Here is a 24,291-nt window from a genome sequence, read left to right on the forward strand (position 1 = left end):
GTACTCACCTCCGTCATATCATCCACCATGTCCTAGGTCATTTATGAATTCGGTAACGAAATCATAATGGAAAATAGAATAATTATTCGGCTTAGACGAAACGTAGAATATGTGAGTGGTAGTTCACAACAAAAAGCTCTGGCGGATTGATTAATAGTCAGAAACTGATGAGTACGGAGATTGATCAGAAGTCGAGATCCTAACCCAACGTCTACCCATTACCTCACAGGTTTAGTTTTTAAGATTTAAGTTTTCTACAGGAAAGAGCCTTGCTCTGATACCATAACTGTAACACCCCAACCCAGAAGGGTTGACGTGTCACTCTTACAGATATCAAATCCATAAGCTAGTCCATAACATTAAATCGAAAGGATCCTAATTACAGTTTATGATATAACAAAAATTAAATAATATTGCTTGTCCTTCAACTTGGGTTTAACGCTCCTCACTGATTTCCCAGGTCTCCCAAATTTCCTGTTATCAAATATGAAAAACACAAAAAGAAAACTATGGTTGAGCCAAAAATTGCTCAGTAACGGAGAAAGCAATAGTATAAAAAAAACTCAGCGGAAATCAAAACATAATGGAGCAGAGACTGAACCGAAACAGGTACTGAAACAGGAGGACAGATACGGACACATTAAAGATACTGAATTGACACGATACTGAACTAACAAACACACTGGTACAAATACAAAATACAATATCGGGTATAAGACCGGTGCGAAAACTAATACGAAAACTTGTTCAAAAACTGATACGGGACTGATATGAAAACTGATTCAGAACAAATACGGCGTTGGTTCAGAAGTCATATGAAAACTAAAGTCATACTGAACCCAGTTGAAACACCTATGAAGACCGATACATCGTTGATCATGAAGAATAAAACAATTTTCTTTTATAAACAATTTTTGTTTTAGACCTCGTTTAAAAACTTTATGATTTTCAAACAAGGTATCTGGCAAAACTAATTACCTTTAGTAAACGTTCAAATTTAAATCGAATGCTAGTGATTTATGAGATTTCATGACCGGACGTTGTTTGACGAAATACTATTTCCATAATATCTGAAAGATTTGTATCTAAGTACCAAATAATTTAGATAATTGGATTTCAAAACAAAACAAAATAACTAAATCCTTAAATATTTAATGTTGTAACACGATGTGTAAAACGATACGGAAACAAAAACGGATATGCAAGCGAAAACAGAAGCAATACAAGGTGCTAAGACAGACACCGGAACACATACTGAACAAATACTGATACGGATACTGAAGCGAAAAACAAGGTCATCTAATACAGAAATAGACCCAAATCAAGAATAGATCCATAATTAGATACTAACATAATCGGATACTGAACATGTTAGAAACGTAATCTAATACACGATCAGAACCATAGTCAGAGCATAATCAGATACACATGTAACTTATCAGAACGTAATCAGAAACGGAACATATTCACATAAGGAATCATATATTGACTTACACGATAGATTTATATCAACAAAATAAACCGTGTAACATAGAAGCACCCAGAGCCACAAACATACTGGTACACAGGTAGCTACACTATGTACCTATGAGATGGTGAGTGTAGCGTACACCCATTATTCCATCTCTCACACACAAACAAACTCAAACTCAGAGCTAAGATTGATCTATACGCCACTAGGGGCCAAGTGCTTCACAAGCACATGCTAGAGACGCCGTGAACTTTTATTACGCACTGTCACGATAAGTGCCATGCCGTTTACGCCCAACGGCAAGCCAGACGCTCGGGTGACAGAGTACAAAAGCTAAGGCCATGTAAATAACTTACAGACAACTAAAAATAACACTAACAGGAACATGCGACCATGAGTACAAGTCTGAGGTATGGCATGCTACAACACACTAATTATCATATAAACAATACCAGACTGATTCTGATTCTAATAACGCATCACATATCAAACGGATAACATGAATAAACAAAAATCCGTACTATGAAGTGACGAATATGATTAAATAAAAATAATACAATGATGAGAACACCAAAGAATCCGTACCCGTAGGAGGAACCGAAATATATACTATGATGAAAAAGGAACATGATCCGTACTACAAAGTAACGGATACAGATTTATACTAAGATGGTAGGACCAATGAATCTGTACCAAAGAGTAACGAAGACAAATAGATAAATAAAGTTATACTGCGATAAAAAAAATCACGGATCCATACCACAAGGTAATGGATACAAACAATAATACTACGATGTCAAGGACTAGGATCCGTACCATAAGTTATACTATGATGAAAAAGAAAAAGGATCCGTACCTTAGTTTAGCATGTAAGCAAAAATCAAGAATTGAGTCGTCCGCAAATCATATGCAAACCTAAAACCCGTATTTACGAGATTAATTAATATTATATAACTTATAAAATAAAAGATCTTTCGTTGAATTTCTCCAACGACCCCTGATTAAACTTACCTAACATACATACTTTGTTAACATATGCTTTCGGGTTACACTTACCATAATTTATTTAGTCACAAAAAAAATACAAATATACTTTTTTTTAATCTTTCTTAACGTTATTTGCATATAGAATTTTAGAACAATAAACATATAAATTTACATCTTTACTTACTAAAATATATCTTTTTAAAGTTTGAGATAATTTAGGATAGAGTTAATTACTATTTTCGTCCCCGTGGTTTGTCAAAAATCACTATTTCAGTCCACTAGTTTAAAAATTGCGATTTCAGTCCTTGTGGTTTCACTTTCGTAACCATTTCAGTCCACCTCCGTTAACCCCATCCATTTATTCTGTTAAGTACACGTGAATTGACCATAATGCCCTTATTAATAAAAAACAAAAAGATATCTAAATGAGTTAATTACTGTTTTCGTCCCTATGGTTTGTCAAAAATCACTATTTCAGTCCCTGTGATTTCACTTTCGTAACCATTTCAGTCCAGTCTCCAAACACTGTCTATTTTACCGTTAAGTTTTTAATAAAATACCTAAATTACCCTTGTGTTAATTAAATAAAAAACCATGGAAATTTAAAAGATTGTATTCTAGGACCCGTTGTTAAAACACAACCCCACGCTACCCCACCCCACTCCATCCTTGCTCTCATTTCCGGCAAAAGTTTCCAGTCATCATCTCCGGCATCACAACCCCACCCTCTTATGTCCAGCGACCCATTACCCCACCCCAATTAATATCTTCCTAGCAGCGTCAGTTAACATAATAACTTTGAAAAATAATGCTTACCTGGACATTTTCTCATTCTAAAATCCAAAATTAAAATTTTGGAAACATATATGTAAAAATAGCGCCAGACTTCTACTTCTACCGAAGCCATGGTGGGTCGAACCCTACAATCCAATTTAAGTCCATATGTCATACAACAATAAAATCATATAAATCCAATAATAAAATCATATAAGTCCATATTTAATTAACACAAGGGTAATTTAGGTATTTTATTAAAAACTTAACAGTAAAATATACGGTGTTAGGAGACTGGACTGAAATGGTTACGAAAGTGAAATCACAGGGACTGAAATCGCAAATTTTAAACTAATGGACTGAAATAGTGATTTTTGACAAACCCCAGGGACGAAAACAGTAATTAACTCATTTAGATATCCTTTTGTTTTTATTAATAAGGGCATTATGGTCAACATGTACTTAACAGAATAAATGGACGGGGTTAACGAAGGTGGACTGAAATGGTTACGAAAATGAAACCACAGGGACCGAAATCGCAATTTTTAAACTAATGGACTGAAATAGTGATTTTTCACAAACCACAGGGACGAAAATAGTAATTAACTCTTTAGGATATAACTGACACAAACTTAACATTAACTTTTATTTGTTTTAGTAGATACTAAATTAGATGTAGGTCAAAATGATCAAAATGATTTGTTTGATATCCCTTTTTTTCATCGATAATCATACACACATATATAAAATTACACATAACACACAAACAACTCACACATACATAGCCACGCACATACAATCTGATCACACACACACACACATCGCAACATACACACACGCACACTCATCCAAATACACACGCATTCACAACACATATATCATGCACACACAACTCAAACACACGTAGACACACATAAGCTTACTCGACGGCAGAAGTTAACTTATCGGAACCCTCATGGGTCACCGGTGAACGAACCTAAACCGAAACCCAACCCAAATCGTAAGCGTTAACCGAAAAATCAAACAAACAAAGGTTATCTATTCGTGTACCTTCCAGGTTGGAATCACGAGGTGGGTACGACGGCGGTGGCGGTGTGTGTGGTGGCTGAAAGCACGGTGGCGTTTGAACCCGGTGTGCCCATGGTGGTACAAGGTGGCGGAGTCAGTGGTTTGCGGTGGACTCGGAACAGGGGCGGCGGCTGAACGCGGTGGTTGTGCGGCGGTCCTTATGGTGGCTGGTGATTCAAGGTTATTGTTATTTGATTTTGGTTATGGGTATAGAACAGATCATAAGTTTGATTGTCACTACAAAAAAATGCCATCTAGTGGCGTGCAAAAAGGGCCACAGAAAAACAGGAAAGTGCCACTAAAGAATCTTGTAAGAATGGGCGGCACACAAAAAAAGTGCCACAAGAAGCGCTGACGCTAAAGCCTTTTAGTGGCACTTTTTCAATATGTCGCACAAAGTTTTTAGGCTTTTAGTGGCACTTTTTTATCTGCCAGTACAAACTTTTGAGCTTTTAGTGGCACATATTTTTTGCCACAAAAATCACATCAAATTAAATGTCATTGACGTTTATCATATTAATTTTAATTAATTACAATTATCATTTATTTACATTAAAAAATAAAAACAAAATTGTAAAATGTAGAAATCATAAAATAATCACTTCAATTAAAAGTTCAATCAATCTTCCAAAGATTCCAAATGTCTAATAAATGTCCATCTAAGTCTAATGATCAAGCATATAACCCAAATAAACTAACAAGTGTACGGATAAAAACTCAAAACTTCATTGTGTTCATGAATCTCTTTCACAATCTTCTTCGTGCGAGTTAAAAAATCATCGTGTTAACGTTTTCTTAGTAGTCATACTTCTACTTCATAGTTCCCAGCACTTACTACTTATTGTTGCCACATTAGCCAACTAATTATACTCAACCTGAAATTTCACAATTCATGTTAAATTGATTAGATCTGATAACGATAGCTATCAAAGATGTAAGAGTAGTTAATAAAAGGCAAACTTACTTCTTTTGACATCACTTTAAGCTCTCCAGCCAAAAGAATATGTGGTTTTTTCAATACCCCTGGTTGTCAGAATTGCCATCACCTAACAACAAGAGAGTTCATGATGAGAATGTTTACGCTTCAGTTTATAATGAGTCGAAATGAGTTATCTTCTGTCTTAGACAGGTCAATTGATGAACTAAAACATTGCTAAAAATATGGTGAATGGGTCAATAGGGTCAAAAGATGCCTAAAGTATATTCTTTAAACATGCAATCTCTATTTTTTGTACTGATGTAGTTTTTTAATCAATTAAAAGCCGCTAACTAGAAGTTACACCTCTAGATGGAGTAATAGAACACACGCATACCTGTAAACATGGTAGGCTCTTAATATCTTGTTTGGTAAAAAAGCCACCTAGAGAAAATGCATAAGTGAATTAAAGTTAATACAACACACCTTCAAATTTGTAGCACATAAGATGAGTAACTTTGGTTGCAATCAGCGGTTTCGAAACTTGTGCCCCCATCAATTCAACCAAATATAATTCAGTTATTATATAGAGAAAGTAGGATCTGATAGGAATTATGATTAATGAAGCAAATTCCATGCAGTCACTATCTATGTAGCAAACAAGTGGTGTAGGGAACAATGTTAAACAAACCTCTTTAATTTCTCGCCACATGTCTTAGCTATGAAGCCCTGTAAGTCTCCTGATGTCACAAAGGATGGGCACTCTGAAACTTGAACATGATTTGTTTCTTCTGCTGTAATCGCAAAGGTTACTGGGGTTTGACTATCCTCAGTCCTGTATTCACTTACATAGTGAGACGTATACCACAAATGAAATAATAAATAATATTCAAGAAAATATTACATGTGATGAAGTCTTACACCAAGAATTCCATCTTTCACCCTAATTAAAAGTAATGTAATAGTATAAGTCAGACTATCAACATTTCACAATTTCCAAAAAAAAAAAGATATTTAGATACACTATGGGGTTGAAATATATACATTCTTACTTCATTTTTGTATTGAAATGATGACCAGATAATCCAGAGAATCCACCAACATCTGAAACAATTAAGTAAGAAAGTCAACATTTATAAGAGACTGACGAAAATATTAGCAGAAGAAATATAAGTTAGATTTTATATTGGATTAGATAGTTAATATATATATTTTAATATGTATTGTATCTATAAGTTGTGACGGTTATGAAGTTCGGTTCATGACCCTCATATATATATCATGTATCATGATACAATTCAATTTACCAATTCAATACGAACATTATTTATCTTTACTCTGTATTCTCTCAACAACCAAAACCCTAGAGAAACTTCAATCAATTCCAACAAGTGGTATCAGAGCCATCATCGATCCACATCCCTCATTCACACAAAGTAATCTGATTTATATCCAGTCTCAAGAACACAGAAGATTCAAAACATGGCATCAAATGGTGGAATACAAACACAGATTCCAAAACTATATGGATCGAATTATTTTCACTAGCACATACAAATGAAAGTCTTACTAGAATCACAAGATCTATGGACCATAGTCGAAGAAGGATATAATCAACCGGCGTATGGGGCACCCGAAAGCGATCAAAACACATATAAAGAGAATATTAAGAAAGACAAGAAAGCACTGCATATCATTTTTCAGGCGGCAAGCGATATGGTGTTTGAAAGAATTGCAGTTTGTCAAACATCCAAAGAGGCATGGAACGTTCTGCATAAAACATACAGAGGTGAACAACGAGTAAAAATGGTAAAACTTCAAACCCTAAGATGTGAATTTGATGCCTTACGCATGAAAGAAAATGAATCTATAGAAGACTTCGTAAATCGAACAACGGTCATAGTAAATCAATTACGACAAAACGAAGAAAACATTAGTGAACAGCGAATAGTTGAAAAACTATTGAGGACCTTGACACGAAAATACGAATCAGTCGTTGTCGCTGTCGAAGAATCAAAAGACTTAAATAATATGACTGTTGAAGAATTACTTGGTATTCTTCAATCACACGAACTACGTTTAAAACAATATGATGAAGCGCCGATGGAACAAGCATTTCAAGTACAGAATTCTGAAAGATCTCGACAATTAAGATATGAAAATAATGGAAGAGGACGAGGCAGAGGGAGAGGAAGAACGAGTGGTCAAATTAGATGTTATAATTGTCAGAAACTTGGGCACACTGCATGTTTCTGCAATCAGAGAAGAGATGAAAACGAAAGAATGAATAATGCATTAATGCATGAAGAAGAAGGAGTGAATGACAAAAATGACGATACAATGTTCATGATATTCAATGTAGAGGAGATACCAAAGAACGACTGTTGGTATCTAGACAGTGGATGCAGCAATCACATGACAGGAGATAAAAGTCTCTTTATCACTCTAAATGAGTCCGAGAGAAGAGAAGTAAGAACTGGTGACGATAAAAAACTCGAGGTACTAGGAAGTGGAGATGTTGCCATATCAATAAAGGGAACTGAAAAAAGGGTTCCGAATGTGTTCTATGTGGAAGGACTTAAGCATAATTTGCTAAGTGTAGGACAATTAGTTCAGAAGGGATATGAGGTGAAATTTAGCAACCGAGAGTGTAGAATTAAAGACAAGACAGGGGAGACTATAGGAATAGTTAACATGACAGGAAACAAGATGTTTCCTCTGAATCTAAGTCAAGATTTGATACCTCGTGCATACAGTATGATAACACAGGATCTATCAGCACTATGGCATCAAAGATACGGACATATAAACTTTGATACATTGCATGACATGGGAATGAAAGAAGTAGTTAAAGGTTTACCGAAGATATCAAAGCAACAAAGTAAAGTATGTGAAAGTTGTATGCTAGGAAAACACGCGAGGAAATCATTCTCAAAAAATCCAACATGGCATGCAAGTAAACCGCTCCAACTTGTACATTCAGACATATGCGGCCCTATGCAAACTTCATCAATAAGAGGTTGTAAGTATTTTATAACCTTCATCGATGATTTTTCGAGAAAAATTTGGGTATATTTTTTAAAACTCAAGTCAGAAGCACTCTATCATTTCAAAACATTCAAAAGTCTAGTTGAAAATCAAATGGATCAAAAGATAAAATGCATAAGAACAGATAGGGGAGGAGAATACTGTGGCAGCGAATTTCAAGAGTTCCTGAGAGAAAAGGGAATCCAACATCAACTCACAACAAGCTACACCCCTCAACAGAATGGGGTAGCCGAGCGGAAAAATAGAACAATCATGGAACTAGGGCTAAGCATGATGAAAATGATGAATGTATCTAACAATCTATGGGCAGAAGCAGTAGCATGGGCAACTTACATTCTGAATCGAACAGTAACAAAAAGGATTCCAAACATAACCCCTGAAGAATCTTGGAGTGGAAGGAAGCCAAATATAAGTCATCTTAGAGTATTCGGATGCATTGCATATGCCCATGTTCCAAAACAGAGACGTACGAAGCTAGATGACAAGACAGAGAAAACAATCCTTGTTGGGTACAGTGAACAAAGTAAAGCTTATAAACTCTATAATCCAACAACAGGCAAGGTGATCATTAGCAGAGACGTTATATTTGATGAAGGTCAAAGATGGAACGAAGTGAATTCTGACAGACAGAGAACATACGTTCAAGTAAATGATATAGATTCGAATGATCATGAGGAAGGAGGACACAACATAACAGCAGTACCTGAAGTTAACAACCCATTAATCAACACAAATGGTGAATCAACAGAGAATGAACCAGAAGATGAAGAATATTCATATACATCCGAAAATGAAGAATTGAGGACTAGGAGTGTTACAGATATATACCAGCAAACACAGCAACTTACAGATGCATAAGTGAGGGATCTGTATGAAAGGAATCAAACAATACCTGAAAATTCAGTGGCCAACTTTGTTCTCTATGCCGATGCAGACCCCACTACGTATGATGAATCATGCAAGGATGAGAAGTGGAAAGACGCAATGGACAAAGAAATGGAATCCATTAAAAAAAATAAAACATGGACATTAGTGGAACCTCCAAAGAATCAAAAGCCCATCGGAGTGAAATGGATCTTTAAAACAATGTACGACGAACATGGAAATGTGAGCAAATACAAAGCAAGATTAGTAGCGAAAGGGTATAATCAAAAGTATGGAATTGATTATCAAGAAGTATTCGCTCCTGTAGTTAGATTTGATACAGTAAGACTCGTTCTTGCCTTAGCAGTTCATTTTGAGTGGCACTTGCATCAAATGGATGTCAAGACTGCCTTTCTAAATGGAAAGCTAACTGAAAATGTATACATAGAACAACCAATAGGATACGTCAAGAAGGGAGAAGAGCACAAAGTTTGTCAACTTAAAAAGGCCTTGTACGGATTAAAACAAGCCCCGAGGGCATGGTACAGTAGAATAGATGGATACTTTCTGTCACAAGGGTATAATAAATGTGTTTATGAACACACGTTATATTTCAAACATTCGACAAGTACAAGAATCATAATATGCCTGTATGTGGACGACCTCATTATTGCAAGCGACTCATTAGATCAAATTCGTCAACTGAAAGAATCTATGGAAAAGGAGTTTGAAATGACCGACCTTGGAATATTACACTATTTTTTGGGAATGGAAGTAAATTATAATGAAGGGAATATATCCTTATCACAACAGAAGTATGCAAGGACCCTGTTAAAGAAATTCAACATGGAAAATTGCAAACAAATATCAACACCTATGGAATATGGGATTCGTCTAACAAAGGAGGATCCAGAAGAAGAAGATGTCGATCAAAACATGTATAGAATCTTGATGGGATGCTTAATGTATCTAACAAACACAAGACCGGATATAGCATTTGCTGTTAGTAAGTTAAGTCGCTTCATGGAAAGACCCAAAAGAAGTCACTGGGAAGCAGGAAAACGGGTATTAAGATACATAAAAGGAACACTAAATCATGGTATAATATACTCGAAAGGAAGAAAGGGAAAACTCACAGGATATAGTGATAGTGACTATGCTGGTGACACGGATGATAGCAAGAGTACATCAGGTTATATATTTCATCTAGGTTCAGGTGCAATTGCATGGCAATCCAGAAAACAAAAGGTGGTAGCCCTATCATCAACAGAGGCAGAATATATTGCCTTATCAATGGCCGGATGTCAAGCTATTTGGCTGAAGGGAATCCTAAAGGAACTTCAAATACATATGGACTGTCCACCTGCGATCCATTGTGACAACAGATCAACTATCTGTCTAGCAAAGGATCCTGTCTATCATGGAAAGAGCAAACACATAAGGGTAAAGTATCATTTCATTTGTGACCTACTGAAAAATGATGAGATTGAAGTTCGTTTTTTCACAACTAAGGAACAAGCTGCAGATATTCTTACAAAAGCCTTGCAGCCCAAGGATTTCCTGCGAATAAAGACTCTTATCAATATAGAAGAAATCTAACTTAAGGGAGGGTATTAGCAGAAGAAATATAAGTTAGATTTTATATTGGATTAGATAGTTAATATATATATTTTAATATGTATTGTATCTATAAGTTGTGACGGTTATGAAGTTCGGTTCATGACCCTTATATATATATCATGTATCATGATACAATTCAATTTACCAATTCAATACGAACATTATTTATCTTTACTCTGTATTCTCTCAACAACCAAAACCCTAGAGAAACTTCAATCAATTCCAACAGAAAATATTCAAATCAAATGATAGCATTAAAAGTAAAACTTTACTTACCTCCCATGTGAACAGTAAGGTGGCATCTGCAGTCATAGTTGTCAACACTCAAACCACTAGGGGTGTTCATGGTCCGGTTTGGTTGGTTTTTGCGTCAAACCATGAAGCAAACCGTTAGTCATGATTTTTGGTGATTAAAAGCCGAGACCGAACCGTTGAATTCTTAAACCGAACTGAAACCAAACCGTTAACGGTTTGGTTTCGGTTTGGTTTCACTGTTTGAACTATTTGAGCCTTAATTGCTAAAAATAAAAAAAAAATAAAACAAAAAATGAAAAAATAAACTGTCCAAATTAGAGGATATAATAATACTTATTCATAATTCTTAAACCAAGTTGTTTTAAATACCCTAGCTATATCCACAAATTCTACATAGCTCAAAAGGCAGTCCAAATAGGCAATATACATCAAAACACAAGTTTTGGACTGTTAATTGCTGTTAGTTTGTTACATCAAAAAGAGATGCCCATATACATCAAAACAAAAGGTGTTGGCTGCTGTTGTGGATGTTGTCCAAAAGGTTGTTATCCAAAAAACTTGCTACCAAGTTGAATACTTATTTAGCTAAGAATATGCCATTCATGTTGTATAATAACAAAAGAGTAAAGTCAAAATAAATAGCTATACTAACATGAATACTTCCTATTGCTACCATAATAGATTGCAAAAGAGAGAGTTGGCTTGAGAAATGGAGGGCTTGAACGTCAACTCCAACTAAACCCAATTATCCCCGAGTAAAAAACTTACTTACATATAGTAAATGAAGTTTCTAATATTATTATAGTAATTAAGCACACCAAACATAAACTCTTGAAAAAGGAACTTGTTATTCATGTTCAAATTAACATGCACAAAAAAAAAAAAAATAACACATGTTTAAACAAAAGAAAAAAAAGCACCAGGTTTCAAGAAATGTTAAACATCATTACAATATTTTAGATTCATGTTGTTCGGTTCGCTTCTATTTTTTTCCACTTAATGATATTATAAGGCCACTTAACTATTAAATAATGATAACTTGTGTACAATCATTGTTAAAAAAATATTTATTGAAACAAAATACAATTAAATGAACATACAAACTACCTTGAGATGTGAACTTGTGTTTTTGGTTCTGGAAGAAGAAGACTCTGTATAGAAATCAGAAGTTAAAAACAGCCCAACTTTCAATTCAGTTTGTTGATCATACCTCCAACAAGAAGAAGACTAGATAAAAATCAGAACACTTGTCACATAACTAGATAACCATTTGCCCTAAAAGTTCTTTCAATTAAAATATCTATGAATGACAAAGCCCTAATTTAAGACACCTGATTTGAAGAGTTGCTTGATCAACCAACACCAATAACCAATTTGAAAAATTCACCGAGAATTTCAAAGCCCTAATTTAAGACACCTGTTTGGTAGCCTCTGAATGGTCATTAAGAGGCTACCTCTTAATGGTACTATTAAGAATTTTACCAATGAGAAGGTAGAAGAATGTGACATGTGATGATTTACCATTCAGAGGTTACCTCTTAACCATTCAGACTTGAGGTTACCTCTTATTCATTCAGATGTTTCAAACCATTAAGAGGTAGCATCTGAATGGTCATTAAGAGGCTACCAAACAGCCCCTCAGTCTTATTCTAGGAAGCGGGAATTGAAATTACCTCTTATTCATTCAGATGTTTTAAACCATTAAGAGGTAGCATCTGAATGGTCATTAAGAGGCTACCAAACAGCCACTCAGTCTTATTCTAGGAAGCGGGAATTGAAATTCTCGTTGAATTTTTAGGGGAGGTAAATGAAATAGCTTGAGTGAAAAAACAATAACTTTTAATAAATTAAAAAGATATTTATTTATAGAGTAAACTGTCATTTTGGTCCCTGTGGTTTGGTCAATTTTGCCACTTTAGTTCAAAACTCAAACTTTTTGCATCTGGGTCCCTGTGGTTTCAGTTTTATTGCCATTTTGGTCCAAAAATGAAATCAGGTCATATTTGTCTTATAAAATCCTGTTATTTTGTCATTTTCCGCAGGGGCAAAATGATCATTTCTTTTTTATAAATAAATACCATATTTTATAAGACAAATATGACATGATTTGCCCTTGAGGAAAATTACAAAATTACAGAATTTTACAAGACAAATATGACCTGATTTCATTTTTGGACCAAAATGGCAATAAAACTGAAACCACAGGGACCCAGATGCAAAAGGTTTGAGTTTTGGACTAAAGTGGTAAAAGTAACCAAACCTCAAGGACCAAAATGGCAGTTTACTCTTTATTTATATGTTACTAATTTACTATTAATTAATGTAAAAAATAAACAAATTAATATGAAAAATATGTAAATATAGCATTAAAAAATATACAACCTAATGTGAAACCCGCACGAAATTTTTAGTGACACACAAAAAGTGCCACTAAAAAACTAAAAACCAAATTTAGGGCATAAAAGTTAAATGCCACTAAAAGTTTGTGCTAAGAAAATATAGCACATTTAAAGTGCCACTAAAACCTATATTAATAGCAGAAAAGCTAAATGCCATTAAAGGCGTGTGCCACTAAATGGCATTTTTTTTGTAGTGTGAACCCTCCGGTCCACAAAGACCAAGACAAAGATACATGAGGCCGCATAGGGAAATTAATGCAGATGTGGCGGGCTTTGTGAACATTAGACGGGTGCCCTCCTACAAAAATTTTGATCGGGGACAACAAGTGATGTGCGTTAGTGTGTATATGTTTTAGGTGTATATTTTAAGCCCCTTTTACACTTTTTAGCCAAGTTTTAAATTTATATAACACGATGGGCAAGTGCACCCATCGTGGACGTAGTATAGTGTTGGTAAGATACCGAGGTCGTCCAAGGACACAAGAGATTTTAGTACCGGTTTATCCTCAACGTCTAATCAAATCAAAATGTTAGAAAAAGATTTTTAAACTAAGAAAATAAAGCTAACTAAAATGCTGAAAATAAAAATAAAAGTAAAAACAGATAGACAAGATGAATCACTTGGATCCGACTCGTGTGTTAGTGTAACCTTTGATTATTTTCGCACTTTTGCACTTATTTAAGAGATTATCTTAGTTATTGTAGTAGGCCCCTCTTTTGAAGGCGACCTTACCATCAACCCAGTAGTTTGAGTCAGCAAGGATACAATCCTAAAGGGTCGGATTATTGAAAGATAATTAATTAAGTTATTAATGCATAATGTGGTAGGCCCCTCTTTTGAAGGCGATGTTACCCTCGGCTAAGTAGTCTGAGTCAGCAGGGATACAGTCCTAAGTAACCGGGTTAAAGTTTTAATAGTAGTTTAACTTATGAGGGGATCAAAGAGTTTGGACCCCCGCCATCCAATACCTTTGGGTATTGAAGGATGTCCTACTAAATTTGATCCAGGTCCTTTGCAGAATCTATACACTGAACAATGGCAAGACTCTTACCAAACCGTTCCCTTAACCCCCGACCAGGTAGCCAACATACCTCCATATAGACCGTGGAGATATGAATGGTGAAAATCTTTTATTTTATATAGACAGTAAAATAATGCCAAGACACCACGGACAAACGATAAGGAAGAATCACCTTCAACATAAGAAACTAGTAATTAAAGTCATTAATACAAAACCAATTAAAAAGTGCAAAAGATTAAAAATAAAAAGTATTACGCTAAACACTTGTCTTCACCAATTGATGTAAGAGACTTAGGCAAACATGGCCTTTGATTGTCAAGAACTCTTACGATCAATCTTGGATCCTGAGACGACTCACACACTCTATGATGGACAATGGATGATGGTGGTGGATGATGGTGTTGTGATGGTGGTGGGTGGTGGGTGAAGTGTGAGAGAGGTGGTGTGCCAAGGGATGAGTTGAAATGGCTCCAAGCACTCCTATTTATAGGCTGAACAGAAGCCTGGGCACGGCCCCGTGTCCGTCTGACACTCTCTTTCTTCATTAATTGTAATTCGCAATTACAATAAATGCGCCTGCAGCATTCTGACCACACCCCCGTGTCCGCTGGGCACGGCCCCGTGGTGGGCAGTAGAAGCTTCTATAGGTTTGTCTTTTCTGCTGCTTCTTGGGCACGGCCCCGTGCTCGCTGAGCACGGGGCGTGTTCAGTCTTCTGATTTCTTTGTTTTGCTTGGGAAGATGCTGTCGGGAGGGTCGGCATATCACTTTTGTTCCTTTTTATTGGAATTATGTTAGATTTTGCTGTCTTTTTGCTTCTTTTGTTGTTTTGAGTTCATTTAATCCTGAAAATGCAAAAGGAAGACAAAAGAACACTTTTTCCAACATTAGTACTAAAAAAGGGTTAGTTTTAAGCCATTATTGATGTAATTTATATGTTGCATTTTGTGCACATCAAATACCCCCACACTTGAATCTTTGCTTGTCCTCAAGCAAAACTCTTTATAATGTGGCTTTATTCACTCCCAAATGGAAGGGTAGAAGAGAAGGTTTTTGGGCTTGTCATAGAGTGTCGGGATTTTCCAAGATCGTCTAGGTTTTATTTTTATTTATTTACAATCCTATTCGTCATGATTTATTAAAAACATTTCATAAGATAAATTATTTATTAAGGCATAACATACCTCTTTAAAATTCCATTTATATACAAGTTCACATACCTCACGGGGGAAATCACTCACACTCGGCCGAAGGTGTATTTTTAGTGAATCACTCGAGAGCGGCGTGGAACTTATTCCTACCATAAGCTTGCCAAGCAATCAATCCTCCTCCTTTTTAACTTTATACCTTTGTAAATATCAAGAGGACTTTTTTGGGTGAAGGGTTAGGCTTGGGCTAAAGGTGGGTGGTTGGGTTAGTGGTTAGTAGAAAAGGGCGAAAGGCGTAAAAAGCGTCGGTTTTCGTAAAACATTTTGTTTTTGTGACTTTTTTTATTTTCAATGAAGTATTTATTCAAACAAGCCTTTGTTTGTTTATTTCCAACTTCATCATCAAATATATATACATATATATATATATATATACTAGTCATTTACCCGCGCGATGCGGCGGGAATGGCGATTTACAATGGGATACTTGTTTACCGTTAGTTTACCAGTCGCCTTGTATTATATTGTATAGTACTTAAGTTAGTTTTCTTATTTGTGATATGTTGGCACTGGTTTTTCTGTTAGTTTATCGATTCTTTGGTGATATACTTTTGTTAATTTTTTTAGCTATTGCTTGAGCGTGATCTGTCTACAAGAAGAGTACAAAATAAGGAAGTAGACGTAATTAAAAACAAGAAGAGTACAAAACAAGCAAGTAGCGGGAGAAAACAATAAAAACAAAATACGGGGAGTCTCTTGTATCTCTTCTTGTTTTACCAACACATCCGTTCGCTCATGACTTTCTTGTATCTTCTCCTCTACTGTACCAGATTTCGACAGATAAAAAAACAATGTTGCACATGTGTTTTAAGAAAAAAAAGTAATTTCTGGAAGCAATTAAGGCACAAAATCTACTAACTTACCTTTGTTTTGATACGAATGTGGTTCATTAATCACGCAACACTTCTTTGTAGACAACATTTGATGTGTAAACTTCGCGATGTTTAAAATCTTTGGCGAGATGTACCAACACCTTCGTATTTTGTCTTGAAATCACTCTTGATAACGCCACATAAAGTTGTCCATGTGAAAATACAAAATACAGAATCCGGTAGATAAATACCAACGTGCGGAATTGTTTGACCTTGAGCTTTATTAATCATCATGGAAAAGATAAGTCGAATTGGAAATTGTTTTCTTTTCAGCTTGAATGGGAACATGTCATCTTCATACCCGCGCAATGCTGCGGGAGTGATAATTTAATTTCCAATACTCATTTCTGTTAGTTTTCTTATTCATAGCATCGGTGTGGTCTAAATAGATTTGGTAATAATTAAATTTCAAAAATTAAAAACTAAAGGAGAAATAAACATCAAATGTCACATTCAGTTTCATGTAAAGATTTGTGTCAAGTTTGACACACTAATCATTGAACATGATTATTTTATTGAAATACTAAACAGTTTGGTATTAATTTTTAAAAATTTTACACTAAGGAAATATAAACATCAAATTTGTTTTACAAGCTTCTAGTTATGCAAAAAAAATAGCTTTCAAGATTAGAAAGGTTATGTACGTGTAAATCGACAAACATAAATGTCATATTCAGGTTCATATAATTTTCGTCAAGTTTGACACACTAATCCTTGAACATGATTAGTTATCATCCCTAATCTAAATGATTATTGATTAGACAAAGCTGAAAGTTCTCATGAAATATCCCTGAAAGTGTATTTTGAAGGTGTACAACCTTCTAAAGCACACGTCATTCATGTATGTATGGATAAATGTCATGATATTGATTTAAATCTTGTGTAATTGAAGTAGCAAACCTAAGATCTTGATGGTCACCTGCTATGGTTAAACCTTACCATCAATTTGCTAGAATATAAACTAATATAATAAATTAATGTTACCCATTAGAATAGCAAGCAACTTATGAAACTAACTGGTCAATTGCTATAGTCCGATCTAGGATCTAAATGACCAAAAGATAATTTAATCATCTCATAGCAACCAAAAATATCAATGCATCATTACTGTACCACATGATACATGCAATACCATTACTGAAAATGCACCATCACTGCACCAGAGGAAGTCACATATCAGCATCCCCGATCTCAGCATAACTATCAAAACCACTTGTAATATCATACAACCATTTAAATATAACAGTGCATATTACACAAAATATGCATACCACTTGCCATTCAGAAAAGACACCAGTTGTTCAAACTTGCACAACTTAATAGCATGTAGCAAAAACTAACCTTGAATGTAAGATGCATTAAAGGGTAGGTTTTAAAGAGTATAGTACATCAAAGTGAAATTTTCAAGGTTCCCTACATACAACAATAACTTATGCCAAAAAAATGGCAGAAAAAAAAAACCAATGCTGGTGTTTTTTATTTCTAGTTCAGGTTCATCATACTACAATCAATCTTGAGTACAAAGTTACAAGGAGATCCTTAATCTGTACACAGTTTCCTACACTATAGACTAACTTGCATCCATTACCAGATGACCCACAACCTCCTTAACCGCCAAACACAAGAGCCGACACAGACTCAGAGCTGCAACGCTAAATCCGGCTGCTGAGGTGAACCAATCTTCAGTCCAAAGTATCCGGGTGAGACAGATGGTCCTGAACCCCAACATTTAGGTCCAGTGGAACCGGAACTGTAAACTGTCTGTGGTTCATTGATGGTACTTGCTGGCATGACGGATTTTCAGGATTACTCGTATCACCTTTTGTACCTTGTGCATCATCAATTGTACCACGTTTTGAAAGATAACTCCTTGGGTCATCATTAAAACTGTTTTTACCTATGTGGGGTACGGTTTTGTTACTTTTTACCTCAGAATTCTTATGTGAACCAGCAAGCAGCGAATTCTTAACCGTACCCCAGCTTCAAATAAAACATTCATGTAAAACAAACAGATACATATATGCAAAAACTATTAAATGTCTAAAATACCCTTAATGTAAAAAACAAATAGATACACATATGCACAATACCTATCAATCTAAGCTACATACACATAAGTACAGTACTTTCATACTGCAATTTGTGCCTATAATATTCAGTATTCAGCTGAAGAGAAATCGTTTAAAAGTTGATCCACACTCCCCTCTTATATCTAACGAGGGAGACGTGGGGCCATCCTAAGCCCAATCCAAAGCTATATCATCTTAATTAAAAAAAAGTTTTGAGAGTGTCATTTACCTAAGGCCATGTGTAGTCATAAAGCCCTTTTGGGGGCGTTATGCGACATGTGGCGCGCCACGTGTGCGGGTGGGCGTTATGGGGCGTTATGCATTTAAGCCCGTAGTGATAAAGCCCCTACCCATCAATACCTAATTATTAATTTTCGTTTTTATTAAATAATTATAAAAACATTAACCTTTTTTTGATTGGTCCAACCTTAATCACCTTCCTCCCTCACGCCGCGAAGATAATAGCGCCTCCCCCAAATTTCTGAAACATGGCGCCTAAGGGGGTGGTGTGCCCGGCGCGATAATGGCGCTATAAGGGGCTATACCGCCCCACTACGTTCAACCTGTGAGACCCCTTGTTTGGCTTCCAACCAACAGCAAATGCACCCTGAAGCAACTCTACTTCAACTAAAGCCAACTTTGGATCCACTCTTTGTGTACAGGCTCTAACTTTGGAATTCACAACAATCCATTGTCTATCCCATCTAAACCCTGTTTTATCAACATCAAACATACAAAGTTCCTTTAAGCCAGACCCATGTCACCAAAATCTACATCTCACTAATTTCAATCCAAACATTTCAATTTAAACTGACAAGTTGAAAGTTGCATATAATCTTGAACTACATGAAATTCAGAAATTGGATGTATAAAGTAATTTAAGGGGAGACTGGATGAATTACCAGTGGAAAAGAGGGGTGCTTCTGAGACAGAGATGCCCCTGCAGGATTTTATTGGATATATGAAGATTGATTTCACTTTGGCTGCTGCTGATTCTGCCATCACTTTGTTGACAAGACAATGGTTTTTGTTTGTCAAAGTGTTCAATGTCCTGTTGAACAATGTTTAAAAAGAGGATCATGATTTTTATTTTCTATTTTTAAGCAGCAAGCATTTCATACTAACCAATTCAAACTTCTCAATAAATTCACTTAATCCTCTTTTTAAACATTGTTCAACAAGACATTGAACCAATTCAACCAATAAATTCAACCACTAATTTCGTTTTAATCTCAAAATCTACTAAAGCATCAAAACTCCAGATCTGCACCTGTACATTCACTATCACACATTATTAAACAAAATCGTAACATTACAGACACAAATCTGACACAAAACTCAGTGAACATGCAGACAGAGAAAAAGTTAACCTGAGGAAAACGAAATCAAGTTCTGCATTGATTTGTATTTCCCAAATCATCATTTTACGGATCTGAAAAATACAAAAAAACCCTAGATCTACAAAAATACCAAATACATACCGGGGTGATATGAGGTCTACGAACATACAGGATACCGGATCTGCTTGTTCTTCACTCCCGAAAACGAAAAGAGTGTCACTGAATCCGGATTTGGTGATATGAGCTGTGCAAAAACGAAATCAGTTCAACAAAAACGAAAAGAGAGAAAAGGGTAAGAACACAATACCAGCCTACATGGCTCGGACTATTTGGTTCCATGGAAGTATCAAACCGCCGACGAGGTCGCAGTGAGCCAGTGGCTCGGCTCCGCCTAGAGAAACCCTAGATTTTCTTTGAGAGAGAAGCATGGAGATGGATGAAATGGCAAACCCTAAAATCGATTGTACAGTACCCCGTGGTTCAGCGTTGTTGATGAATTTGAGAGAGAGAGAGAGAGAGAAAAGGAGGTTACCTCTCGATCTGGTGAAATCCTCACAGATCTGGTGAGATCTGAGAGAGAGGCCTGATGAAGTCGTCATAGAGAGAGAGCAGAGGATGAGAGGAATTGAGCGGCGGACCAAATGAGAGATGAGAGAAACCCTAGTTTAGTTTGTGTGTCCGCGTGTAGTTTAGGGAAAAGGGTATAAGTGGAAACTGAAGTTTTCTGGTGCTTAAAAGGCGTGTACATTATGTTTTAGGGGTGTTTTAAGGAAATTTCAATGACTTTAAGAAGTCCTTTGGATATGTATATTATATATAGTATAGTATAGATATAGATACCCCGTGGTTCAGCGTTGTTGATGAATTTGAGAGAGAGAGAAAAGGAGGTTACCTCTTGATCTGGTGAAATCCTCACAGATCTGGTGAGATCTGAAAGAGAGGCCTGATGAAGTCGTCATAGAGAGAGAGCAGAGGATGAGAGGAATTGAGCGGCGGACCAAATGAGAGATGAGAGAAACCCTAGTTTAGTTTGTGTGTCCGCGTGTAGTTTAGGGAAAAGGGTATAAGTGGAAACTGAAGTTTTCTGGTGCTTAAAAGGCTTGTACATTATGTTTTAGGGGTGTTTTAAGGAAATTTCAATGACTTTAAGAAGTCCTTTGGATATGTATATTATATATAGTATAGATATATATATATATATATATATATATATATAGTGGATGGTTCAAATAAGAAGAAATTTTTTGTAAGAAGAAAAAAGAAGAAATTTCAACCACTAGGAATGCTTCATTAGACTTCATTTAATATCTGTACTTAATGTAACTATAAGGGTATACTAGTAAACTTACATACATCATTAATTGGTAGTTTCATCTTTAATAACTAGCTATATTAAATTTGTAACTTAATTTTAAGATATATATTTTTCACAAAAAAATAAAAATAAAAATTCATTTATAGTGTAGGATAAATACGAGGCGTGTAGGATAAATTACGAGTTGTGTAGGATAAATTTCAATATGTGTAGGATAAATTCCGAAATGTGTAGGATAACTTTTGATGTGTGTAGGCAAAAATATTTAGTGTGAAGGATTATAGTTTTAATGACTAATTAATTAGTCAAACATAATAATAAATGAGATGAGAAAGAAACTATTTAATGTTTTACAATTATACCCGTTTATTTCTTTTTCTTCTCAATAAAATTTTCTTCTCAAATGAACCTTCCCATATATATATATATATATATATATATATATATATATATATATATATATATATATATATATATATATATATATATATATATATATATATATATATATATATATATATATATATATATATATATATATATATATATATATATATATATATATATATATATATATATATATATAGGGAGGGGCTCATGCGAGAACTCCATTTATTGCGAGAACCACGAGAACCAATGTGGACACAACCTAAAATAACTAAAAAAACCTAAAAAAACACAACCCCCCCAAGCTAAATGCTAAAAACTAAAACCCCCAAAAAACCTAAAAAAAACCTAACCCCCCCACCCCCCCAAAAAAAAAAAAAACCTATACCCCCCTCCCCCACCCCCCATAAACCTAAACATCCCCACCACCCCAATGCTAAAAACTAAACCCCCAAAAAACCTAAAAAAATCTAAAAAAATCTAAAAAAATCAAAAAAAAAATCTAATTTTTTTTTTTAATATTTTTTATGCTCAAATCGCTACTTTTAGTGGCCAAATAACAAAAAAAAAAAAAATTTATTGTAACATGTGTTACACCAAAACTTGTTTATTTTTTTTAAAAATATCTACTCGGCGCTTTTTTGATTTTTTTTGCCCAAAACCCTTAAAAACATGTATATAACATGTGTAAATTTTTTCAAAAGAAAAAAACATCGGGAGCTTTGAGTTTCCCGGGTTTTCTAAGTTAAAGTGGGTTTTCTATAGATACTTACATTATATATATATATATATATATATATATATTTTCAAGGAAGTCACACGAAAACCGAGCTTTGTTACTAAAATAAAGGGTTAAAAATAAAAAAGGGGTTTTGGTGGGTTAAAAAAAAAGTTTTGGGTTAAGAAATGAAAAGGTTTAGGCTCAAAGGGGTTAACTAGAGGGAATTTTTGGGTAGGTGAAAAAAAATTGAAAATAATGGTGTTGAAAGAAAAAGGGTTAGTCCTGATGCCTCCATCATTTACTTACTTAGGTTTAAGTTGGTAAGGACCGGGAATGAATTGTCGTGGCAAGTTCTAGAGTCGTAAGAACCAAGCGGCTATTCACACAAGAAACGAAAAATGAGCATTTAGTGTAAAGATGTGTATTTGTATGCTCAATAAAGGCTTAAAACTCACTTTTGTGGGAATGGGTTTTTATGTGATAAAGTATATATAATCAAACTTTAACTAAGTTTGTGATACCGTTTCATAATTTTCTTATGTTGGTTCTTTTTATCACGACGCTATCGGTTGTAAACTTATAAAAATATAACCTTGTTAGAATTTGAATTCCCAACTTAAACTTAGACAGGTAAAAAAATTGAAAATTTTGCAAAAAAAAAAAAAAAAAAAAAAAAAAATTGGGGTGATCAGCGGTTCCAATAGAGTTTTGTGTAAGGCTTGTTATTAGGACTTGCAAAATTCAAGGTTTTAGCTCCCCCCCACACTTAAATTACACATTGTCCTCAATGTGTCCCAAAAGTAAGTTTTTAGGTTGATTGAATGTGTAAAATGGTGTTAAAAGCAAAATTTTATGTTACTGGTGGTCTGGACACGGCCCCGTGGTGACCGGGCACGGCCCTGTGTTCAGGTGCCAGTAACAAGAATTAAAGAAAAGAAACAGAAGCCTGGACACGGGGGCGTGTTCAGTGAACACGGCCTGTGTCTAGTTACCTGAACTGGACAATTTTTTGCAGGATGTTCAGCACGGGGCCGTGTTGGCTGGACATGGCCCGTGCTGAGCTTACTGTAATAAAGAAATTGTTGTCGGATGGCCCTGTTTTCGTTCATGGGGCTATGTTTCTCGTTTCCCTTGTCATCCTTGACCATCCCGAGTGTGTTTTATTTATTACAACACCATCCAAACCTTAAAACCATCATTTCATTAAAATTCATACAGAGAACTACACAACGTTCCTAAAAAAGTAAAAAGAAATAAAAGCGAAAGATCTTAACTAGATAGGTCAGGTGGTACATAAAGTTATCATAAAGAGTTCTACTTCTTTGTTGAGAAAATTTCGGGAATAGTTTCCCGATGTAGTAGGACTCTTGGCCGAGGGTTTTCTTCCTAGATGTTGTCAAAGCCATTCTTCTATCTCCCTTGGGAGGAAGAAGGCGGCTTCATTTTCCTCAACATCTCGCGGAGGAAGGGGAACACCCACCGGGACTCCTTGCACTATCTCTCGCGGAGGCTCCTGTAGGATCGAATTCTGACCCAAATGAGTCGTTCAGAGGAGTTTTACTCTGTTTCAGGTGCAGAAAACAAGAAACAAAGCTAGAAACAGCTGATTCTTCACTTTAACTGCCGATTGTATTGATTAACACTCAATTACATGCAGTCTTCACACCGGCAACACTTCGGTATGGAATTGTACAACTGATGTCTGATTTCGCTTATGTGCACATATATATAGGGCTCCTGATTTCGCTCCAATGACCACATGTCCACATGAGCGAAATCACCAATGGCCACATAAGTGAAATCATCATTCTAATTACATACATTCTCCAATTTTCTCGTAAAACGTGCCCTAATATATACATTTCAATGTAAGACTCGATACAAGACGAAGTCGACAGATGTAGTGCACCAACAAACTCCCCCTCATATGTTGACGAGTCGACTATTGAGTCATGA

At 35.4% G+C, this 24,291-nt stretch overlaps 1 protein-coding gene across 8 annotated transcripts; it reads right to left on the minus strand.

Annotated features, from left to right (window-relative positions):
• Positions 1-17,830: 17,830 nt before the first annotated feature.
• On the minus strand, positions 17,831-20,599 carry LOC110884839. Of its 8 annotated transcripts, none has more exons than XR_002561604.2 (5): positions 20,445-20,599; positions 20,220-20,363; positions 20,054-20,156; positions 19,475-19,842; positions 17,831-19,283 (listed from the first exon to the last, which is right to left on the minus strand). XR_002561604.2 is itself a non-coding variant. In XM_022132544.2 (4 exons), exons 1-4 carry the CDS (start codon positions 20,509-20,511, stop codon positions 19,102-19,104), a joined length of 501 nt encoding a protein of 166 aa, XP_021988236.1. In that variant the 5' UTR covers positions 20,512-20,599; the 3' UTR covers positions 17,872-19,101. The 8 variants fall into 8 exon arrangements, 1 of the variants encoding a protein (XP_021988236.1); XR_002561601.2 differs by having other exon boundaries at positions 19,943-20,156; XR_004870210.1 differs by having other exon boundaries at positions 19,475-19,623; positions 19,698-20,156.
• Positions 20,600-24,291: the final 3,692 nt, after the last annotated feature.

The sequence above is a fragment of the Helianthus annuus genome, chromosome 10 (genome assembly GCF_002127325.2).
Source record: "Helianthus annuus cultivar XRQ/B chromosome 10, HanXRQr2.0-SUNRISE, whole genome shotgun sequence".
Classification (NCBI taxonomy): domain Eukaryota; kingdom Viridiplantae; phylum Streptophyta; class Magnoliopsida; order Asterales; family Asteraceae; genus Helianthus; species Helianthus annuus.

Bases quoted from the DNA above. Each gene is read 5' to 3' on its own strand.
- LOC110884839 (XM_022132544.2), bottom strand. From the start codon at position 20,511: ATGACGACTTCATCAGGCCTCTCTCTCAGATCTCACCAGATCTGTGAG. The intron at 19,624-20,053 runs GTATGTATTTGG...ATTGTTCAACAG, and splicing joins GTAGACCTCATATCACCCCG to GACATTGAACACTTTGACAA. The intron at 19,284-19,474 runs GTAATTCATCCA...TTGATAAAACAG, and splicing joins AGCACCCCTCTTTTCCACTG to GGTTTAGATGGGATAGACAA.